Source organism: Mizuhopecten yessoensis, unplaced genomic scaffold, assembly GCF_002113885.1.
Source record: "Mizuhopecten yessoensis strain PY_sf001 unplaced genomic scaffold, ASM211388v2 scaffold2329, whole genome shotgun sequence".
NCBI lineage: Eukaryota > Metazoa > Mollusca > Bivalvia > Pectinida > Pectinidae > Mizuhopecten > Mizuhopecten yessoensis.
The window spans coordinates 5,025,861-5,046,021 of record NW_018404492.1 but is presented as its reverse complement, the minus strand read 5'-3'; the positions used below and the strand labels follow the sequence as shown (position 1 = coordinate 5,046,021).

Sequence of the window (20,161 nt, the reverse complement as noted above, 5' to 3'; positions counted from 1 at the left end):
AATTTTAAATTTCCAAAAAAAAATGACTTTCTCAAAGCATTTACCTTTTTCAACGCCGACTGATATACATTTTCTATATGGTCACCCCACTTAGCATTAGAGCTAATCTCAATTAGCTGGTGTACAGTAGAGTGACTTGGCATACATCCTGATTGCTTAGTGTAAAATAGATTTTTTTATAGAAAATAATTATGTATGTGTTTTACAATAACACGTTCGAAGACTTTGACTACTACTGATAGTAAAGAAATAGGTCTGTAATTAGACGGCAATCATTTTTCATCTTTTTAAAATAACGGCATAACTGTAGCCTGTTAGTTTCCACAAATCTGGATATATACATTCTGACAATGTCCTGTTGAATAAACTTTGCAGAGGTTTACATATATTTATTTAGCTGTATATCGTAGAATGTGGTGACTTATACCATCTATACCCGAGGCTTTCCCTACTTATAGTATCTCTAATACATCTACCATTTCTTCTGGTGTTAGCTTCACAGAACTTAGTGATGAATTAGTTTTAGGAACAAGACCTGGAACATGGATTTATGACTTAAACATCTTTTATTGCCTTTTTTTATTTTACATAGCAATGGAATTGGGCACAAGTTGTACGACTTATGTCAAGCCCTTTCCCTGTACAATAATATATTTAACAAACTTTCATGATGGCAGAAATACGACAACAAGCTACATTTGTATGCATGATACATTAATTGATAAGTTGACATATCACACCCACACATTCACACACCCAACCACACACATGCGCACAAATATAAACATGCACACGTAGATAAAGGAAGAGGGAGAGAGAGATAGGGGATGAGAGGGGGAGGAGAGAGGTAAGAGGAGGTTAGAGAGTCCGATTTAAAAAAAAAGATTATTGGAAAAGTACTACAACAATACAGTTTTAAGAGAATACATATTAGACCACGTGGTTGTTCCCTCTCCATGCGAACGGAACTAGTTATACTATTTCTCTATCCACAACCTTCCTTTGATCAAATTTTCACCACACCCCGTGCTATAGTATATCCTCCTCCTGCTCACTCCGCTCTTGCTGGCACCTCCGGATCCGTTTCACCAAACACACGGCTTCTTTATATTTATATATACTTGTTTGTATGAGTATTAGTAAGATACATGTATTAATAAAGATGTCGATTTAGAGTATTAAAATCTGTTCGAGTCATGTATAAATTGCTGAGTATGCATGAATATAATTTTGTTTTCTTGTTCCGAAATTGTTATATCTCCAAAAAGAAGTAGATTCAATGTAAGGGGTGTGTATTCATTCAGTTCACGATAAAGTTTAATTCTCTGTTTAACATAATTAGCTAAAAAAAATGGAAGGTGTCTTCAATAGGGTAGCCACACATACAACGTTGGTCAACCATCAGGTTAACTTGAAAAAGATCGTTTTTCAAAGTGCTAGAACGGTTTCTTAGTTTTGTATGCAAGATGTTTTTTCTTTCCCCGTAGAAAAAGTAACTGGGTACATGAGGCAAACGTTTGTCTTTAATTGTATTTTAAAGGATGAAAAAGAGGAGCTAGGTCTAATACTTAAAGTTAAGTGATTCCAGAGTCTAATAAGGAAAGTAGGACATGTTAGATAACTCTAGTCTGTTGTTAGACAGGTTGTAGTTTTCGGCGTTTCTAAGATTATATTAAGCATTTTCGACAAAGGGGGAATATAGTGTTTAGATATATTACTAACATACGAAGGTAAACCGGTGACAATACAATAACTTTTCTAACTTATCTGTATCAGTAAGAGTACAACCATCCCAAACTTCACAGCAATAAACTATATCTTATTTACTTTACGGCGGTTTAGGGTATATGCTTGACTACTTTTTTTTACAAATATCATCAATATGATAGCTCCACTAACAGTAAGCATCGATGAATACTCCCAGATGTTTATGGTTATCAACAAAGTCTATATACTGATATTATTAAAACAACAATCAGGTGATCTAGTTTTATAATAGAAATAAGAAAAGCCTCTGTTTTTGCAGGATTAAATTTAACTAATCATTTATCAGCCCACAATTGAATATTTCTTAAATCATTATTATTTTTTTGTTCTAATGTTTGTGGGGATTTATCTGAACATAATAGAGAAGTATCATCTGCAAAAAGCTTTTTAAATTACCTGTTATATCATTAATATAAGGTCTGAACAACAACGGACCTAAGACTGAACCCTGAGGTACTCCTGCATTAGTTGACTTAACAGAGAATTTACTGGTTCCAAACAAATGCTTGTTGAGATCTATTTGTAACATAATTAATTAACCATTCCAATAACTTACCCGATATTCCATAACTAACTATTTTCACCTCCAGCCCCCTATCTCACACTCGATCGAATGCCTTAGGACTCGCTGTTTATACAAAATTGAGTCCCTTTTGCCTAAGGATGCTCCAGACCAAATTGGGATGAAATCCCTTAATCCCTATGGTAGAAGAAGGATTTTAAAGATTTACCTCTATTTCCGCTATGCCCCTCTGCCCCCATAGGGGGCCCCACCCACTGTTTATACAAAATTGAGTCCCCTTGGCCTAAAGATGCTCCAGACTTAATTTAGTCAAAATCTGCTTGGCCGTTCAGGACTATTAGCGTTTTAAAAGAAAAGTTGACAGACGGACGACGGATGGACGGACACTGCGGTATGGCATATGCTTACCATGGTCCTTCGTACCAGGTGAGGTAAAAGGATGCATGCAGGGATTTAAGTTTCGGTGGGCAACACTTGTATAATTGGTACAAGTACTTATAAAAAAAAAAAGACAAAAAAGGTTTGAGATTTAACAGATTGATTGATCAAACAGTGATTCAGAAACAAAACAAAAATCTTTGAACAAACTCCCGAGTAATAAACTGAACAATAAACACATACACATGTTGTGGCAATACTGCATTTATTGAGCATAAGGTTTATAGTATAGTAACACACATGTAGTACAACAAAATAAATACGTGGCAGATGTAAAATGTGAAAAACAGTATCTTAGATTTTTGTCCAATATAACAGCTTTTGGAAAGATATATTTGCAAATTCTGTTAGATTGTTTACAAAAGACTGATTGCTTTACAATACATAGCCATACCACTGGTGACCAGTGTATCATAGATAATACAGTTTAACCCTTTCACTACTGTAGACCATAATGGACTCATCCAGATCAATGCATGGTCGAGTCTACTGAAGTTACATAGGGGTTAAAGGGTTAAGGCAAAGCTGTGCAATGTGTAGGATATAATGAATAAGTATAGGCTATAACAATACAGTATATATCAATTAATTAAAGAACAATTTGTAACAACAAAATGCTTGTCAATACAAATTGAAAATGACGTGACAGTGGGAGTGCTAATGGAACCTTTTCAGCTACAGTGTTTCTGTCCTCCACCAATATGAAACCGAGGGCCATTGGGCATATATTGTTCACCTTTTTTTTAATGGTGTTAGCAGAAATATGTTTAATGCTGAACTTCTAAGATCAGTCAATCAAGGGACTATAGTGGTCACAGCATTACCGTTATTCTATGCACAGTAGTTCTATTAAGAAGCCGTTTCAATTTTTCAACATATCTGACCCTATAGCATCAGCTCACTGGCTCTTTGTGCCAAGTGGTTAAGGCATCTGATATTCTGCTACCACAAGCCCTCCACCACACGGTCGCGGGTTCGAAACCTACAGCTACGTGGGGCAGTCACAAGGTACTGGCCGTAGGTCGTGGTTTTTCTCCGGGAACTCCGGCTTTCCTCCACCACCAAAACCTGGCACGTGCTTAAATGACCATAGCTGTTATTAGGTCGTAAAACACAAATAAACAAAACTAATCCATGAAAACTGGTGAGACTGTGGGACAGCTGATAACAGAGACCTAGGAGAAGGCTAACACATTGACTGCATTGTAAAACAACTGAATTGGTGGTGGCTGGATTAATGAGACTTGGTTGTATATAAAAGTTTTCAGATGATGATTGGGAAATGCAATATATCTCATATAAACAATTTTACAATAAATAGGAATAACATATGTAGAAATTAAAACAGTAATAACAATTGTTCTAGTGTAAATATCACAGCCACTGGTGGTAGCCATTTTCATAGTTACAAATCAATTAAATGTAAAACATGCATGTAGCTTACAATTCCTGCGAAACATTTAAAACAAACAAAAAAAGGATATTTTTGTGTAATAAATAACTACACTGTAGTTTCTTTTGGATCACAAAAAGTAGATTTTCATTTTTGTCAAGTTGGGACAGTAATTGATAACTGTTTAAAACTTAAAAGTAAGAGTGATTTAAATTACTGATTTGAAACAATAGGATAGTGGCTATGCAGTATATAAAAGTAAACATGGAATGTACAAGTCACACAAATTATCTTAAACGTATATATAAAATAAAGACTTATCACAGGAATGTCGGGGACGGAATTTTAATTCTTTTTAGGAAAATAAGTGCTTTGTAACTTAATAAACAACTGAACACAGATATCACAGGACTTGCTGCTACCCTGTACAAGTAAAGATAAAAATGTCCGTTTAAGGTCAACTGGGGTGTATTCAGCAGAAAAATACATTTTAAAATATATATTCTGTGCTCTTGTTTGTCTAGAGCCTTTTACAACGGATCCTCTTCAATACAGAACATCCACTTCTGTCTATAAGGGCCTGTATCCATACACCCGGTCACTAGTGAGTAGTGCATACAGAACATCCACTTCTGTCTATCAGGGCCTGTATCCATACACCCGGTCACTAGTGAGTAGTGAATACAGCATGTGGCAGTGGTTCTGTAATTGTATCACAGTTTGCGTCCAAAGACATTGCCTTTATAATAAATACATCTTATTTGTGAGCACCATATTCTTATTACTAATGAATTCAATTTTACCAACCTTACAATACAAGTTTGACTAGGAACAAGTTCAGGTGTAACTTTCCTTTCAAAACTCTAGGCTTGCTTACACAGCTAAATGGATACCTAACTAGTTCATGGTCTAGCTGGTACTTTAAACAAGTAATCAGATACACAAGATGGTGTACATCAACTGTTGACGGATACACAAACTGGTGTCCACCAATCGTAGACTTATACTAACTGGTGTCCACCAGTTGTAGACTTATACAAACTGGTGTCCACCCATCGTAGACTTATACAAACTGGTGTCCAGCAGTTGTAGACTTATACTTACTGGTGTCCACCAGTCGTAGACTTATACAAACTGGTGTCCACCCATCGTAGACTTATACAACTGATATTCAACAAATAGGATAGTGTAAATCAGTTGTTGACTTAAAACACCATATAGTGGATTATTTACACTGGCTTATATTTTTTGCGATTTTGATCCAAAATGCGCGATCTAGACATGTGAATGAACAATCTTTTCAAGGTTTCTTAGCACAGAGACGGGACACTCGGCATCATAAGTGTCAAATAGCCAATAGAATAGGCTTCATAACAGCACATTGAGCAGCAACATGTAACTGTATTTTGTTAAAGAAATCATCAAAAAAACTATTAAATGTGTGATATAACGTATTTTCAAACACCATTACTCTTTATGTATATGAATCGTCACAACCACATGCATGCTATTACATGACGACGATCCGGTGTTGAAGTTTATTATCACAGCTCATTTTTATGCTTGTCATATAATTCTACGTATCACATTTTCGCAATCACAATATTCAACTGCAAAATAGCAAAGATATCATCTCTGTGGATATATCCTGATCCACGGTATACACAAGACGGTATACATCAGCAATAGACTGATACAGTAACCACTGATTGTACCAGCACCCTATTAGATAGGTACTTATATCACATAATGTACTGTGTTATCCAGTGAATATACCCATGTCTTATTACGAGTAATATGACCTATCAGCCCTGTCATTGGTTGCAAGTTTCAATTGCTTCAATGGTGACGTCACGCCTAGCACAGGTACATGACGTCACAGACTTACGCACTTGAGTCAAAATGGCGGCTTTTTACATTTCAAGGTTGCATGAAAGTTGTCGTTTTACACGAATAAGGCCACAAATCTTGATTATGTGATAAAAAGGATCTTACACTCGTTTTCATTTCATATGAAATTTATGAAACTCGTCACAAATTTTCATTTTAGCCTACCTCCGGCTCGTGAAATTGAAAAGTTCTTAGACTTGTTTCATAAATCTCATATGAAATGGAAACTCATGTATGATCCTATATATACTGAATACTTTATCTGCATATACATGTATCAACTATATGGTAGAACACTATCCTACAAAAGGCAAGAGTTATAATCCACTAGTACAACACTATCCTCAGTCGTAGACTGGTTTGAAGCCACTTTTGGTGTTGCCCCCAAAGTTTGCAGGAGCATTGTTGCCGACAGGGCGGTTGCTTTGGGGGATGGATCCCTCCCCCTGAGTCAAGGCCAGGTAGGTCGAGTCGTCGTCCTCCCGTCCTGTCAAGGCGATGTTACGCAGATCTGGCATCTCGGCAAACGGTAAGTACATCTCTCCTGTCATTAAAAAATCTCAGAACAGTGATACATGTCCATTTATTTAAAAAAACAAAAACACTTTTTTTATCAAATATTCGGGAGATTAATCTAGTGTTTATCTTCATCAACATTGCTGAAATGTAACCTTCACAGTTTTCTTTAGATTTGGATTGTTATATATTTATTTAAGTAACATTGATTTGCTGATATGAAATGGAATAAAACCTTTATCACATAAAAATAAAAACTAAATCTCAAAACTTCAATTGAAATCGGTTAAATATATAAGAACCTCTGAAAACTGTAGGACAATTTTCGGTCATACTCTGTAAATGTTGAGTTGGAATCTAGTGGAAGACATGATATGACTTATGCTAGCATTATCAATGTTTAAATATACTAACCTAAACATTATGATATTACTTTATGATATACAGATCATGTATATATATATTGGAACTTTCAATACATATTAAAGTTAACTTAAGATGGTAGGTTATCAAAAGATGTACATCTGTAATGACATTTTTTTATATATATATTTATGAAAATTTAGCCTGGTTGTAAACCTGCTTGAAACTTTTGATCATTCTGTTAACTCTCTTTTGAAATACAACCAATACATTATCTGTAATGTTGGAAATAAATAATATATTAACCATAGGGAAGTCCTTTCTCAATGCGGTCCTGCTCGCTCTCAAAGAATGTCTCGTGAATCTCCCAGTGTTTGTCACATGCTGCACACAGGAAGTTAGAGTCGAAATGTCCACAGGAACATCCTAAGAAAATAGTAAAATCATAATCTCCATAACCAACCTTATCATGGTCTATGGGATATAACTCTATATGTACTGCTAGTGACTGATCTTTTTAATATCAACTTATAATTCCTGTAGCAGGTTAGACCAGAGTAGATTTTTTATGACAGATGGACTGATCTAAAAGTCTGACACAGTCTTCTGGTGAGCCACGACCAAAAAGAAATTATCATGGCATGAATGAACAAAAATGGCCCTGGTAAATTTGTGCTAAAGTGTAATATTATAGTGACAAATGTAATAATTAACACAACTGAAATAGAAGACCAACCTCTAGATTTACAGCGCCGTGAGCCAGCTGGGTCGTGTTCCTCGTGTGTGTGTTTACAACGACACTTGGCACGCCACGTGCTAGGGTCAAAGTCTCGCCGTCTTTGGTGCCAGAACTCGCCCACGTCCTCTGGTCGCGAAGGTGTCCACACAAAAGCCTGACACTTACAGCCCCCCTGTGCACACTTAACCCGCAGACTCTTTGCTGCAAGGTAAAGTACAGAACTTTAGGAATAATCTAAAGCTACACTAGTTCATAAACAACAGGTATGTTCACAGAGTATAATAAACAGGTATGATAATTCACAGAATATAATAAACAACAGGTAAATTCACAGAAAAATATTAACAGGTATGTTTTCAGAATATAATAAACAACGTTAACAGGGGCCTGTTCCTTTATGCGGAACAACCGGTTTGTCTGTTTATAGATGTAACAATTTCTGGTATAAATCCTGGTGGACCTGCAAATGTTTATACAGGCCTTGCAAGGCTTTGTCAAGGCTCGCCTGAAAGCAGCATCAGATTACTTATTTAATAAACGAACAAATGTAGTCCAACCAGTTTAATCGTTCACAGAAAAAAAAACCAGGTATGTTTACAGAATAGGATAAACAACAGGTATGTTTACAGAAAAATAAAAAATAAACAGGTATGTTTACAGAATATAATATACAACAGGTATGTTCACAGAAAATAATGGGGAAAAAATAACATGTATGTTCACATAATCTAACAAGAGGCCCAGAGGGCCTGTATCACTCACCTGAATATGTTTAAAATATTTGGTATGAAGTAAAGATATAGCACTCCATGGAAGGTGCTATAGGTACATATGAAATTTCAGAAAGATCCATCCAGTACTTGAAATATAGCGAGAACAAATTTCAAACAGAGCCCCACCCCATGCCCCTAAAGATTAAACAGGTGTACCTAAGGGACCCTGATGTTATAGGGTTGCCTGTAGAAATCCTGATGATAGGGCTACCTGTAGAATCCTGTTATTATATTTACCTGTATATTGGGCATGTTCCCCCAACAGGTGCCCACAGAAACACTTGGACATCTTGTTCACACGTTGGCAGTCATGTTTAAACTCCGGGCAACGCCATCCTATGTAGATACCTGTGTTCAGAAGAATAACTTTACTACAGTGTTTGGTCACACAAAATATGACCTGGACATCTGCATATTACTATTAATGTGATTAATATCTTTAGAAACCTAACACAGATGTTCCCCTGCTTACAGTGTACCTGTTCTTTATCAATCATGACATCTACAGTGTCCCCCTGGTTACCTGTAATTTATCTAATGTGACATTTACAGTGTCCCACGGGTTACCTGTAATTTATCTAATGTGACATTTACAGTGTCCCCCTGGTTACCTGTAACTTATCTAATGTTATCTTTAATTTTTCCCTGGTAACCTTTCCTATATTTAACATGTTCTCTTCAGTTGGTAGCCTACCTATATCTAACATGTTATCTGCAGTGTTTCCCTGGTAACCTGTCCTGTATCTAACATGTTCTCTTCAGTGTTTCCCTGGTAACCTGTCCTGTATCTAACATGTTATCTTCAGTGTTTTCCCTGGTAACCTGTCCTCTAACATGGCATTTACAGTATTACCCTATTTACCTGTCCCCAATCTAGTATGATATCTACATAGTTCTACTGGTTACCTGTTCTGTATCTAACATGAAGCTCCAATGTCCCCTGGTTATCTGTCCTCTGTCTTACATGAAATATTTACAGTGTCCCCCTGGTTAACTGTCCCTTATCTATTGTGATATCTAATGTGTCAGCCAGGTTACCTATCCTTTACTTACATGAAGCTCCAGTGTCCCCTGGTTACCTGTCCTCTAACATAGCATCTACAGTATTACCCTGGTTACGTTACCTGTCCCCTATGATATCTTCAGTGTCCCCTGGTTACCTGTCCCCTATATGATATCTTAAGTGTCATCCTGGTTGCCTGTCCCCTAACATAGCATCTACAGTATTACCCAGGTTACCTGTTCCTTATGATATCTACATTGTCCCCAGGTTACCTGTGCCCAATATGATATCTACATTGTCCCCTCGTTATCTGTGGCCAATATAATATCTACAGTATAACCCCGGTTACCTGTGCCAAAGATGATAACCAAAGTATAACCCTGGTGACCTGTCCCCTATAATATCTACCTTGCCCCCAGGTTACCTGTTCCCGATACGATATCTACATTGTCCCCAGGTTACCTGTCCCCTTTGATATCTACATTGTCCCCTCGTTATCTGTGCCCAATATTATATCTACATTGTCCCCAGGATACCTGTTCCCAATATGATATCTACACAGGTTACCTGTTCCCAATATGATATCTACAGTGTCCTCTGGTTACCTGTCCCCTATGATATCCACATTGTCCCCAGGTTACCTGTTCCAAATATGATATCCAAAGTATTTCCCTGGTTACCCGTGCCCAATATCATATCTACATTGTCCCCAGGTTACCTGTCCCCCATGATATCTCCATTGTCCCCAGGTTACCTGTCTCTTTGATATCTACAGTGTCCCCAGGTTACCTGTCCCCCATGATATCTACATTGTCCCCTCGTTATCTGTGCCCAATATAATATGTACAGTATAACCCTGGTTACCTGTGCCAAATATGATATCCAAAGTATTACCCTGGTTACCCGTGCCCAATATGATATCTACATTGTCCCCAGGTTACCTGTTCCCAATATGATATCTACATTGTCCCCATGTTACATGTGTCCTATGATACCTACATTATTACCCTGGTTACCTGTGCCCAATATGATATCTACATTGTCCCCAGGTAACCTGTTCCCAATATGATATCTACAGGGTCCCCTGGTTACCTGTGTCCTATGATATCTACATTATTACCCTGGTTACCTGTCCCCTATATGATACCTACAGTATTACCCTGGTTACCTGTCCCCTATGATATCCACATTGTCCCCAGGTTACCTGTCCCCTATGATATCTACATTATTCCCAGGTTACCTGTGCCCAATATGATATCTACAGTATCACCCTAGTTACCTGTCCCCTATGATATCTACATTGTCCCGAGGTTACCTGTGCCCTTTATGATATCAAAGGTGTCCTCTGGTTACCTATTTACTATATGATATCTACAGTGCCACCCTGGTTACCTGTCCCCTATATGATACCTACAGTATTACCCTGGTTAGCTGTTCCCAATATGATATCTACATTGTCCCCAGGTTACCTGTTCCCGATATGATATCTACATTGTCCCCAGGTTACCTGTGCCCAATATGATATCTACAGTATCACCCTAGTTACCTGTCCCCTATGATATCTACATTGTCCCGAGGTTACCTGTGCCCTTTATGATATCAAAGGTGTCCTCTGGTTACCTATTTACTATATGATATCTACAGTGCCACCCTGGTTACCTGTCCCCTATATGATACCTACAGTATTACCCTAGTTAGCTGTTCCCAATATGATATCTACATTGTCACCAGGTTACCTGTTCCCAATATGATATCTACAGTGTCCCCTGGTTACCTGTGCCCAATATTATATCTACATTGTTCCCAGGTTACCTGTGCCCAATATGATATCTTCAGTGTCACCTGGTTACCTGTCCCCTATATGATATCTAAAGTGTCATCCTGGTTACCAGTCCCCTATGATAGCTACATTGTCCCCAGGTTACCTGTGTCAAATATGATATCTATAGTGTCCCCTGGTTACCTGTTCCGAGTATGATATCTACATTGTCCCCAGGTTACCTGTTCCCAATATGATATCTACAGTGTCCCCTGGTTACCTGTGCCCAATATTATATCTACATTGTCCCCAGGTTACCTGTTCCCAATCTGATATCTACAGTGTCCCCTGGTTACCTGTGCCCAATATTATATCTACATTGTTCCCAGGTTACCTATGCCCAATATGGTATCTACAGTGTCCCCAGGTTACCTGTGCCCAATGTGATATCTTCAGTGTCCCCTGGTTACCTGTCCCCTATGTGATATCTAAAGTGTCATCCTGGTTACCTGTCCCCTATGATATCTACATTGTTCCCAGGTTACCTATGCCCAATATGGTATCTACAGTGTCCCCAGGTTACCTATGCCCAATATGATATCTACAGTGTCCCCTGGTGTTACCTGTTCCTTATGATATCTACATTGTCCCCAGGTTACCTATCCCCTATGATATCTACAGTGTCCTCTGGGTACCTGTCCCCTATGATATCTACATTGTTCCCAGGTTACCTATGCCCAATATGATATCTACAGTGTCCCCTGGTTCCCTGTGCCCAATATTATATCTACATTGTTCCCAGGTTACCTATGACCCATATGGTATCTACAGTGTCCCCAGGTTACCTATGCCCAATATGATATCTACAGTGTCCTCAGGTTACCTGTGCCCAATATGATATCTTCAGGGTCCGCTGGTTACCTGTCCCCTGTATGATATCTAAAGTGTCATCCTGGTTACCAGTCCCCTATGATATCTACATTGTCCCCAGGTTACCTGTGTCAAATATGATATCTATAGTGTCCCCTGGTTACCTGTCCCTATATGATATCTAAAGTGTTCCCAGGTTACCTGTCCCCTATATGATATCTAAAGTGTCCCCTGGTTACCTGTCCCCTATGATATCTACAGTGTCCTCTGGTTACCTGTCCCCTATGATATCTACATTGTCCCCAGGTTACCTGTGCCCAATATGATATCTACATTGTCCCCTGGTTACCTGTCCCCTAAGATATCTACATTGTTCCCAGGTTACCTATACCCAATATGATATCTAAAGTGTTCCCAGGTTACCTGTCCCCTATATGATATCTACATTGTCCCCAGGTTACCTGTCCACCATGATATCTACATTGTCCCCAGGTTACCTGTCCCCCATGATATCTACATTGTCCCCAGGTTACCTGTCCCCTTTGATATCTACATTGTCCCCAGGTTACTTGTGCCCAATATGATATCTACAGTGTCCCCAGGTTACCTGTGCCCAATATGATATCTACATTGTCCCCAGGTTACCTGCCCCCTTTGATATCTACATTGTCCCCAGGTTACCTGTCCACAATGATATCTACATTGTCCCCAGGTTACCTGTCTCTTTGATATCTACAGTGTCCCCAGGTTACCTGTGCCCAATACGATATCTTCAGTGTCCCCTGGTTACCTGTCCCCTATATGATATCTAAAGTGTCATCCTGGTTACCTGTCCCCTAACATAGCATCTACAGTATTACCCAGGTTACCTGTCCCCCATGATATCTACATTGTCCCCAGGTTACCTGTCCCCCATGATATCTACATTGTCCCCAGGTTACCTGCCCCCTTTGATATCTACATTGTCCCCAGGTTACCTGTCCCCCATGATATCTACATTGTCCCCAGGTTACCTGTCTCTTTGATATCTACAGTGTCCCCAGGTTACCTGTGCCCAATATGATATCTACAGTGTCCCCTGGTTACCTGTGCCCAATATTATATCTACAGTGTCCCCAGGTTACCTGTCCCCTTTGATATCTACAGTGTCCCCAGGTTACCTGTACCCAATATGATATCTACAGCGTCCCCTGGTTACCTGTGCCCAATATTATATCTACAGTGTCCCCTGGTTACCTGTGCCCAATATGATATCTACAGTGTCCCCAGGTTACCTGTGCCCAATATGATATCTACAGTGTCACCCTGGTTACCTGTCCCCTATATAATATCCAAGGCGTCCCCTGGTTACCTGTCTTCTGGGCCTCGAGAGCTGCCTCTGTCTCAGGGTCAAATAGTTTCTTCAATCTTGGAGCAAAATCCTGGTTCATAGCCTTAGCAAATGACACCACATCATAATTCTTGGCTGGTTCTATCTTCCTCATTGTGTAACCTGACAACGCACAAAGCTTACACATAATGACAGACAACATCTTTAGGATTTCACTCATCATCAGTCAATATCATATTCATTGTACACACAATTGTTACTTACCACTACATCAAAGCTCTCTTCAAAATCAGAAGATGTCAAAGCTGTGATTTGAGACGCTATAAATGAACCAGTAAATATATCGGAATAGGATTTATTTTTAGTGCATAGTTTGTTTGATAATTTTTTATAAAGGATTGATAAGATTTCTGAAAATACAAAATCTGATAACTACAGGTACAGCTTGTTTTACATTATGAAAAAGATTCTTTCCTAACTAAACTAAAACAAGATTTATTGACATTTAAAAAAAAATTGATATCAAAACTTTTCAATGAATTAAAGAGACATTGACTCTTTTGATATGAGTAAAGATCTCTTTATTCTATCTGCCCTAAAAGGATATGTAGACATTTGATGAAGTTAGTCCTTAAAAGCTACATTATAATTACAACCTACTGAATTTCCTATGCTCTTATCTATGTACTTTTAATTAATATCTTTAATCAATTCTCTCATACTTAGCAATAGTAGTTTTATATCTTTGTTACCTTGCTGTGATACTTTTTCTTATGTTTTGTCGTAATGATAGCTCTTCAGAGCTAATGTTTCTGTTTTCATATATACGACTATAAATAAAATGTCTTGTATCTTGTGTCTTGCATCTACATCCCAAACACCTTTACAAAAGTCTTAAAATTCAGGCAAAATCACAGTAACAGAGTTTAAATTAACTCACCCTCTGGTATAAGCATTCCTCCCTCCTCTCTCATAGGGATTGGCTGCATTCCCTTAGGGAGCTGCATGGCCTGTCCCCCTCTCCCTCGCACAACCATAGCCTGATTCCCAGCTGCCCCTCCTCTAGATGTACGACTGCTCTGACCCGTATTCTACAGAAAAATCATTAAAAGTATATGTATGTTAACAATTAGAAACAATTGAAGCAAACTTAGAAATTTAACCTGTAAATTTTGAGCTAATTTAGAATAAGAAGGCCTATGAGGCTGATGAATATTACTGGAGTGAAATTATGAATGATACACATTATACAAGGTAGTGTAATTAAAAATGATGTTTGTCTGGTAGCAAATTAACGTTTGTCCATCAACCCACTATAGGGGTCAGCTTCTTCTTGAGTAAACATTCTGATCCCATCCATCGATAAATCGACAAATTATCAGTTCTATTGCTTTAAATCACTTTTCAAACAAAAGATTTTGAGATACATATTAGAAGTAAGAGAGTTATGCTTTCAAGATTCTTTTAATGGAATACATTGGTTAATAAAATAAGCTCAGAGAAGAGATTACCAATAACTATTATCAGAAGAAACACAGTATACATTCCCTTGATTCCAATAGACTGCAACAGCTTTCTATAAACATTTACATTTAATGTGCCAAATGTTGTTACCATGTGTTGTTACTGTATATATATATATATATATATATATGTGTTACCTTGTGTTGTTACTATATATATATATGTGTTACCTTGTGTTGTTACTGTATACATATATGTGTTACCCTGTGTTGTTACTATATACATATATGTGTTACCTTGTGTTGTTACTATATACATATATATATATATATGTTACCTTGTGTATTTATTATATATATGTGTGTTACCTTGTGTTGTTACTATATACATATATGTGTTACCTTGTGTTGTTACTATATACATATATATATATATATGTTACCTTGTGTATTTATTATATATATGTGTTACCTTGTGTTGTTACTATATATATATATATATATGTGTGTTACCTTGTGTTGTTACTATATACATATATGTGTTACCTTGTGTTGTTACTATATACATATATATATATATATGTTACCTTGTGTATTTATTATATATATATGTGTTACCTTGTGTTGTTACTATATATATATATATATATATATATATATATATATATATGTGTGTTACCTTGTGTTGTTGTTAGCACAGTTAATGTGTTTTAACAGAACACAACCCCTCTAGTGTTTTTTTAATTTGTTTAGTTTAGTTTTATTTTCCGATACAGGATCTATATGATTCTCTCCACCAGACTCCAACACGTTTTTTAATATATATACATGTACACACATACATGAAAGTTCGGGTATGGACATCACATGTTTAACACGTTATGTTAGCTCTGTAGCTATAAATAATTTCCTGATCAATCCAGTGTTTATCGAGCCTGTTCTTAAATGTATTTATTGATGGTGTTGATAGTCTCATCTTCTGGACGACTGTTCCAGACGTTTTTCCTTATTTCAATATTTGAATGTTGTGGGTTAAGTTTTTTGGAATGCCCCCCGGTACCAAGTCTTTCGGAATGGTCCTGCCACAATTTAAGAAAATCTGATCCGTTTCTATAATAGAAACAACTTGTTATCTTGTATACTTCCATGACATCACCTCTTGCACAGAGGAGGTAGAATTAATCTTTTTAGCCGCTCCAGTTTTTTTAGCCATCTAAAGTATAGAGGTCCAGGGGACCCATGGCTGAAATCTTGGTCTGGCCATTACTTGTACACATATACAATTTTCTTTCCTGTTACAGTTATCTTTTCAACCCCATTAAACATCCCAATGCAATGTGTAGGTGCAAATGTAGGTTAGAATGTCTAAGAGGTTTGAGGTCTGGGTTTGAATTCCAGTCTGTTGGTTGCCTTTTTTCTTTTTGCAACATCGTATACAGTGCTCCAGATAAAATGTTTACCCTTGGACACATGTAAGCAGATTTTTCACAACCGATCCTAGTTGATCCGGGTCATTTCAACCTAAATCCTGTTCATTCTACAGGTGATTTCGCCCTAAAGATACCAAATGTGTCGGAAAATTCCACGTTTTTATATAGCAGTGTGCTCGGGCCCCACATCAGACATCTATCTGTCAAAATGTCTAAGTCTGGTGTCGGGGCCAGAGGAAACTCAGGCTATACACAACAGGTCCAGTACACTCAGCCGATTGAGCTAAATATAGCTGTAAAGACCTATAATAGCTCTATTGACCTATCTGAAATAGGTCTTTTGAGCTATTTTCATGTGATTTTCTTTTTTAAGGAAAACGAAACAAAGTCGCTATTAAAGATTGTATCATTAGGTCATTAAATATAAGTATTGTTTTTAAAGAATAATGATGTTAAAAAATCGGAAATTTTACATTTATGAAAAATTAAAAGAAACATCTTAATGTATGCTTTTTATAGTCAACATTAGCATAAACCTTATTGTTTTATGCGACTTTGCTTTAATTTTATGAAAATTGAAATAGGTGAATATATAGCTCTATAGGTTTTCATAGCTATATATAGCTCAATCGGCAGAGTGTACCTGCACAAGTAAACAGGACTAAAAAATCACCCTTAATATATTTTTAGGGCGAAACGACCCGGGGCGAACGGGATCTATTAGGGCGAAACGACTAGTTGCGTTACAAAATAATTAAAGAAACAGCAATTTCATGTTACTGTTCCTTGTCATCCACATAAGGGCACCTGTTTTGGTTTTGCTCCATTCCCTGCTTTATGAGGTGCCTTTCCGCTCATTTTGTGTTTCTATTAACCTGAATCAAAAATCAAACGAAAATATCGTGTGCGTAGTGAAACTATCCTCCATTTGTAAACAAATCTTTCGAGTAGCCTCACATTCGGGTAAACTTGATTTTGGTTTACCGGTCGCTTCGATTCCCGGTGGATTATATATATATATATATATAATTAGAAAAGTATGTCTTGTTTGACACTGATATAACCTGAATAAGACATTTATCACACTGAAACAATTTGTTGTTTTCGTATTGTTGGATAAAGAAATTACTACCGAAAGATTAAATGCCCAGGCATTGTATTAGTCATTTTGCATTAATATTGGTGCAGACTCGCCAGAATATATGCGGTACAAAATTAAACGGCATGCCAAATCAAGTTTGCCTAGAAATAGAGAGACATACTATCAACAGGAAAAGGTTAAAAATACGAAATGAACTATCTACAGTAAATATCTCTGATATCATTCAACAATCTTTTACAAAAAGGAATATGCTGTTTCCTTTTATAACAAATTCCTCAGGTCCGTGATGGGGATATAAAATACAGAAATCGTTGAGAAATGTAAAATAAAACACAGAAAAAAAGTATTCTTTCGTCCGGTACAATATATCACGTTTACATGGTACACCATTTTACCAATAATATTATTGCTAATAAAAAGTTAAACGATTGTTTTATACCACAATTATTGGGAATTCATGTTAAAATCCATAATTTAACAAATAAAACCTTATACAACTTAAGTAGATTAAAAAAAATCAAAGTCTCGGACCTACGGTATTTCAGTATTCCGTCGCAAAAACCAATATGTCGGACGAATGGGGTAATCACATGTGTATTACATATTTTCTCTGTTGTTGCGTTTCTTCTAAATTGTTGATGTTTCATTTATGCTTGATCTATTGCAGACGCAGACGATTTTGACGTAAATTCAGGATTTACGAGCAATCCTAATAAGGCCGCTTGGGCAGGAGAGGACGAAGATCATGTTAAGGTTTGTGACAGCCGTTACTCGCGGGAAAAAATGACGTGTAATTTCATCAGTCAATGTCAAGACTTCTTTAATCACCAATGCAAGTATATTTATTTAGACGTCGATTTTGGCTTTTTCGTTTATATCAACAAATCGGAGTCAAGGATTGACTCCCGACATAATCTTATAGAAAGTGATCTTCATGAGGAAGAGGAAAACATCTGTATACGAAGACATGTGGATGGATCTCTTCTCGATTGTGACTGGCAGGTGTAAAACACAGGGCTTTGCACGAAATCCTGTGGTGTAAAACACCAGTCAATCACAGTCGAGGAGACGACACTCTTGTTCTCTTTCATATGAAAAAGATAATTTAAATGACAAAAACAAATCTTAATCATGACGATAAAAATATTCAAATTCGATCATTTTTCATAGACAGGTCCATTTCATTTCACAATTCAAGCACATTTTCCTTAGATTCGTCCGGGTCCTTTTCCACTGCATTGCTGGTGGTCTCGCGTGCAATTGAACTTGATTTTAATGGAATAAAGTTCTTTCCAGTATGGNTGCCGTCGCTGGGACTCGAACCCACGACCCTTGGCTCTCCAGCCCGATGCTCTACCGCTGAGCTAAAGGGAAATTTCCTACAGCTGACGCTTCTAAGGCAACCTAATTAATCCACATCTTTTACACTAATATCCTTGAGCATAGGCCGGAGTTCACGCTGGTACAGATTTACAGCAGAGCTACAGTGTTAGGGTCTAGAAGTTACAACTTTATCACCAAACCCCTGATTATACAGTGTAGTACAGCATGTGACGCATCCGCTATGATTTGAAATATTTCTACCATTTGTATCAATACCAGCATCATTGTAGAATATTTGCAGCACTGAATCGAGGATATTTGAATTTATCCGACAATGGCATTGGTTTCTTGTAAAAGTTTCCTTTTTCCGAGAATAAGGGAAAGGCTCGGCTCAATGAATATAATTTTACCAAATATCTGGGATTTTCTGGGCTAGCAAAATGTTTTACCTTTTTTGGTGCTATTTTCCGGTGGTTCAGTCCTCCTTGAGTGTTTTTGGTTACTATGAATTCATAAAGAATGTATTCTTATCCGTTTTCGTGATCCGTTTCAATTTTGAACTGTTCCGCTTCCAAGTCTTTGTGTTCCTCCATGCCTCTAAAAACACTGCATTTGGTAATCCTTCGGTCGAATTGAAAATAAACACTCCCAATTCCCAGAATGTATTCTCCTCGCCAGGTAACACAGGGTCCTTGGTTTTAGCATGTACACCAATTCCATATAAGGCAAGTTCTTTCATACAGGAATCCAGTGATATCTAGAAGTTATCAAATGTGGGGTTGCTGCTTTGAAACATATTTATTTCCGGACAATTTGAATCGCCTAGCAAATGTCTCCGAGACTGAAATCCAGATCCAATTTGAACTAGGGTGTTGGGAGGGTACAGAGTTCCATCGATCCTTTTAATTTGATGATAAATCTTGATAGCTAGATATCCAAGGCTTTCGTATCGGTCACACTCAAATCCACGGGAAGTGGATATTGTTCATTATATGCTCCGCCCCTTTCAAAATCATGAAGATTTGCCTCAATACCATCTGACCTTTACGTATAATTCAGTCATGTTTTGAAATCATTTTGTTAGCTCTATATAATAGCGTACCTATTTGAAAAAGAAAGGTTGTTACTTTATAGAAGGGAAGTTTGTAGATGTCATGTCGGCCATTGGTTAGTCCTAAATGAAGCCGATACTATGAAGGTTCATCATAAGATAGTTTCAGAAGTTATAACTTTAACCTGCCAGACAGTAACATTTGGTGAACAGTGTCATGGCAATTGCTGAGAAACGGAGTTATAAAACGATGTGCTTTATGTTGTTTACAGTTTTATACAGTTCTCTATTATACCATATGTACTCTTTTCATATAATAAAAAAGGGAGTCATTTCCGATCTACTTGTATTTCTAAACAGCAGCAGTGACTCAATCAATGTACAGTGGCGGATCCAGAGTCCAGAGACCTATCTGGGTGGGTGGGTGG

At 37.4% G+C, this 20,161-nt stretch overlaps 2 protein-coding genes across 3 annotated transcripts in view; one reads left to right on the top strand and one right to left on the bottom strand.

The window, feature by feature from the left end:
* Nucleotides 1-6,111: 6,111 nt before the first annotated feature.
* Nucleotides 6,112-17,211, bottom strand: LOC110445546 (protein FAM221B-like). The gene is made up of 7 exons (XM_021490211.1): nt 17,065-17,211; nt 14,305-14,455; nt 13,386-13,526; nt 8,640-8,750; nt 7,627-7,830; nt 7,197-7,316; nt 6,112-6,555 (listed from the first exon to the last, which is right to left on the bottom strand). Exons 1-7 carry the CDS (start codon nt 17,113-17,115, stop codon nt 6,356-6,358), a joined length of 978 nt encoding a protein of 325 aa, XP_021345886.1. The 5' UTR covers nt 17,116-17,211; the 3' UTR covers nt 6,112-6,355.
* Nucleotides 17,212-17,889: 678 nt separating this feature from the next.
* Nucleotides 17,890-20,161, top strand: part of LOC110445646 (eukaryotic translation initiation factor 3 subunit J-A-like) — a 14,524-nt gene continuing 12,252 nt past the window's right edge. For both annotated transcript variants that reach the window (XM_021490365.1, XM_021490364.1), the window contains exons 1-2: nt 17,890-17,941; nt 18,027-18,112. In XM_021490365.1, coding sequence (XP_021346040.1) covers nt 17,926-17,941; nt 18,027-18,112 — 102 coding nt within the window. In that variant the 5' untranslated portion in view covers nt 17,890-17,925. The remainder of the gene's footprint in view (nt 17,942-18,026; nt 18,113-20,161) is intronic.

Bases quoted from the DNA above. Each gene is read 5' to 3' on its own strand.
- LOC110445546 (XM_021490211.1), bottom strand. From the start codon at position 17,115: ATGAGCGGAAAGGCACCTCATAAAGCAGGGAATGGAGCAAAACCAAAA. The intron at 7,831-8,639 runs GTAAATATAATA...TTTACCTTGCAG, and splicing joins GGAACATGCCCAATATACAG to CAAAGAGTCTGCGGGTTAAG. The intron at 7,317-7,626 runs GTTGGTCTTCTA...CTATTTTCTTAG, and splicing joins ACGGCGCTGTAAATCTAGAG to GATGTTCCTGTGGACATTTC.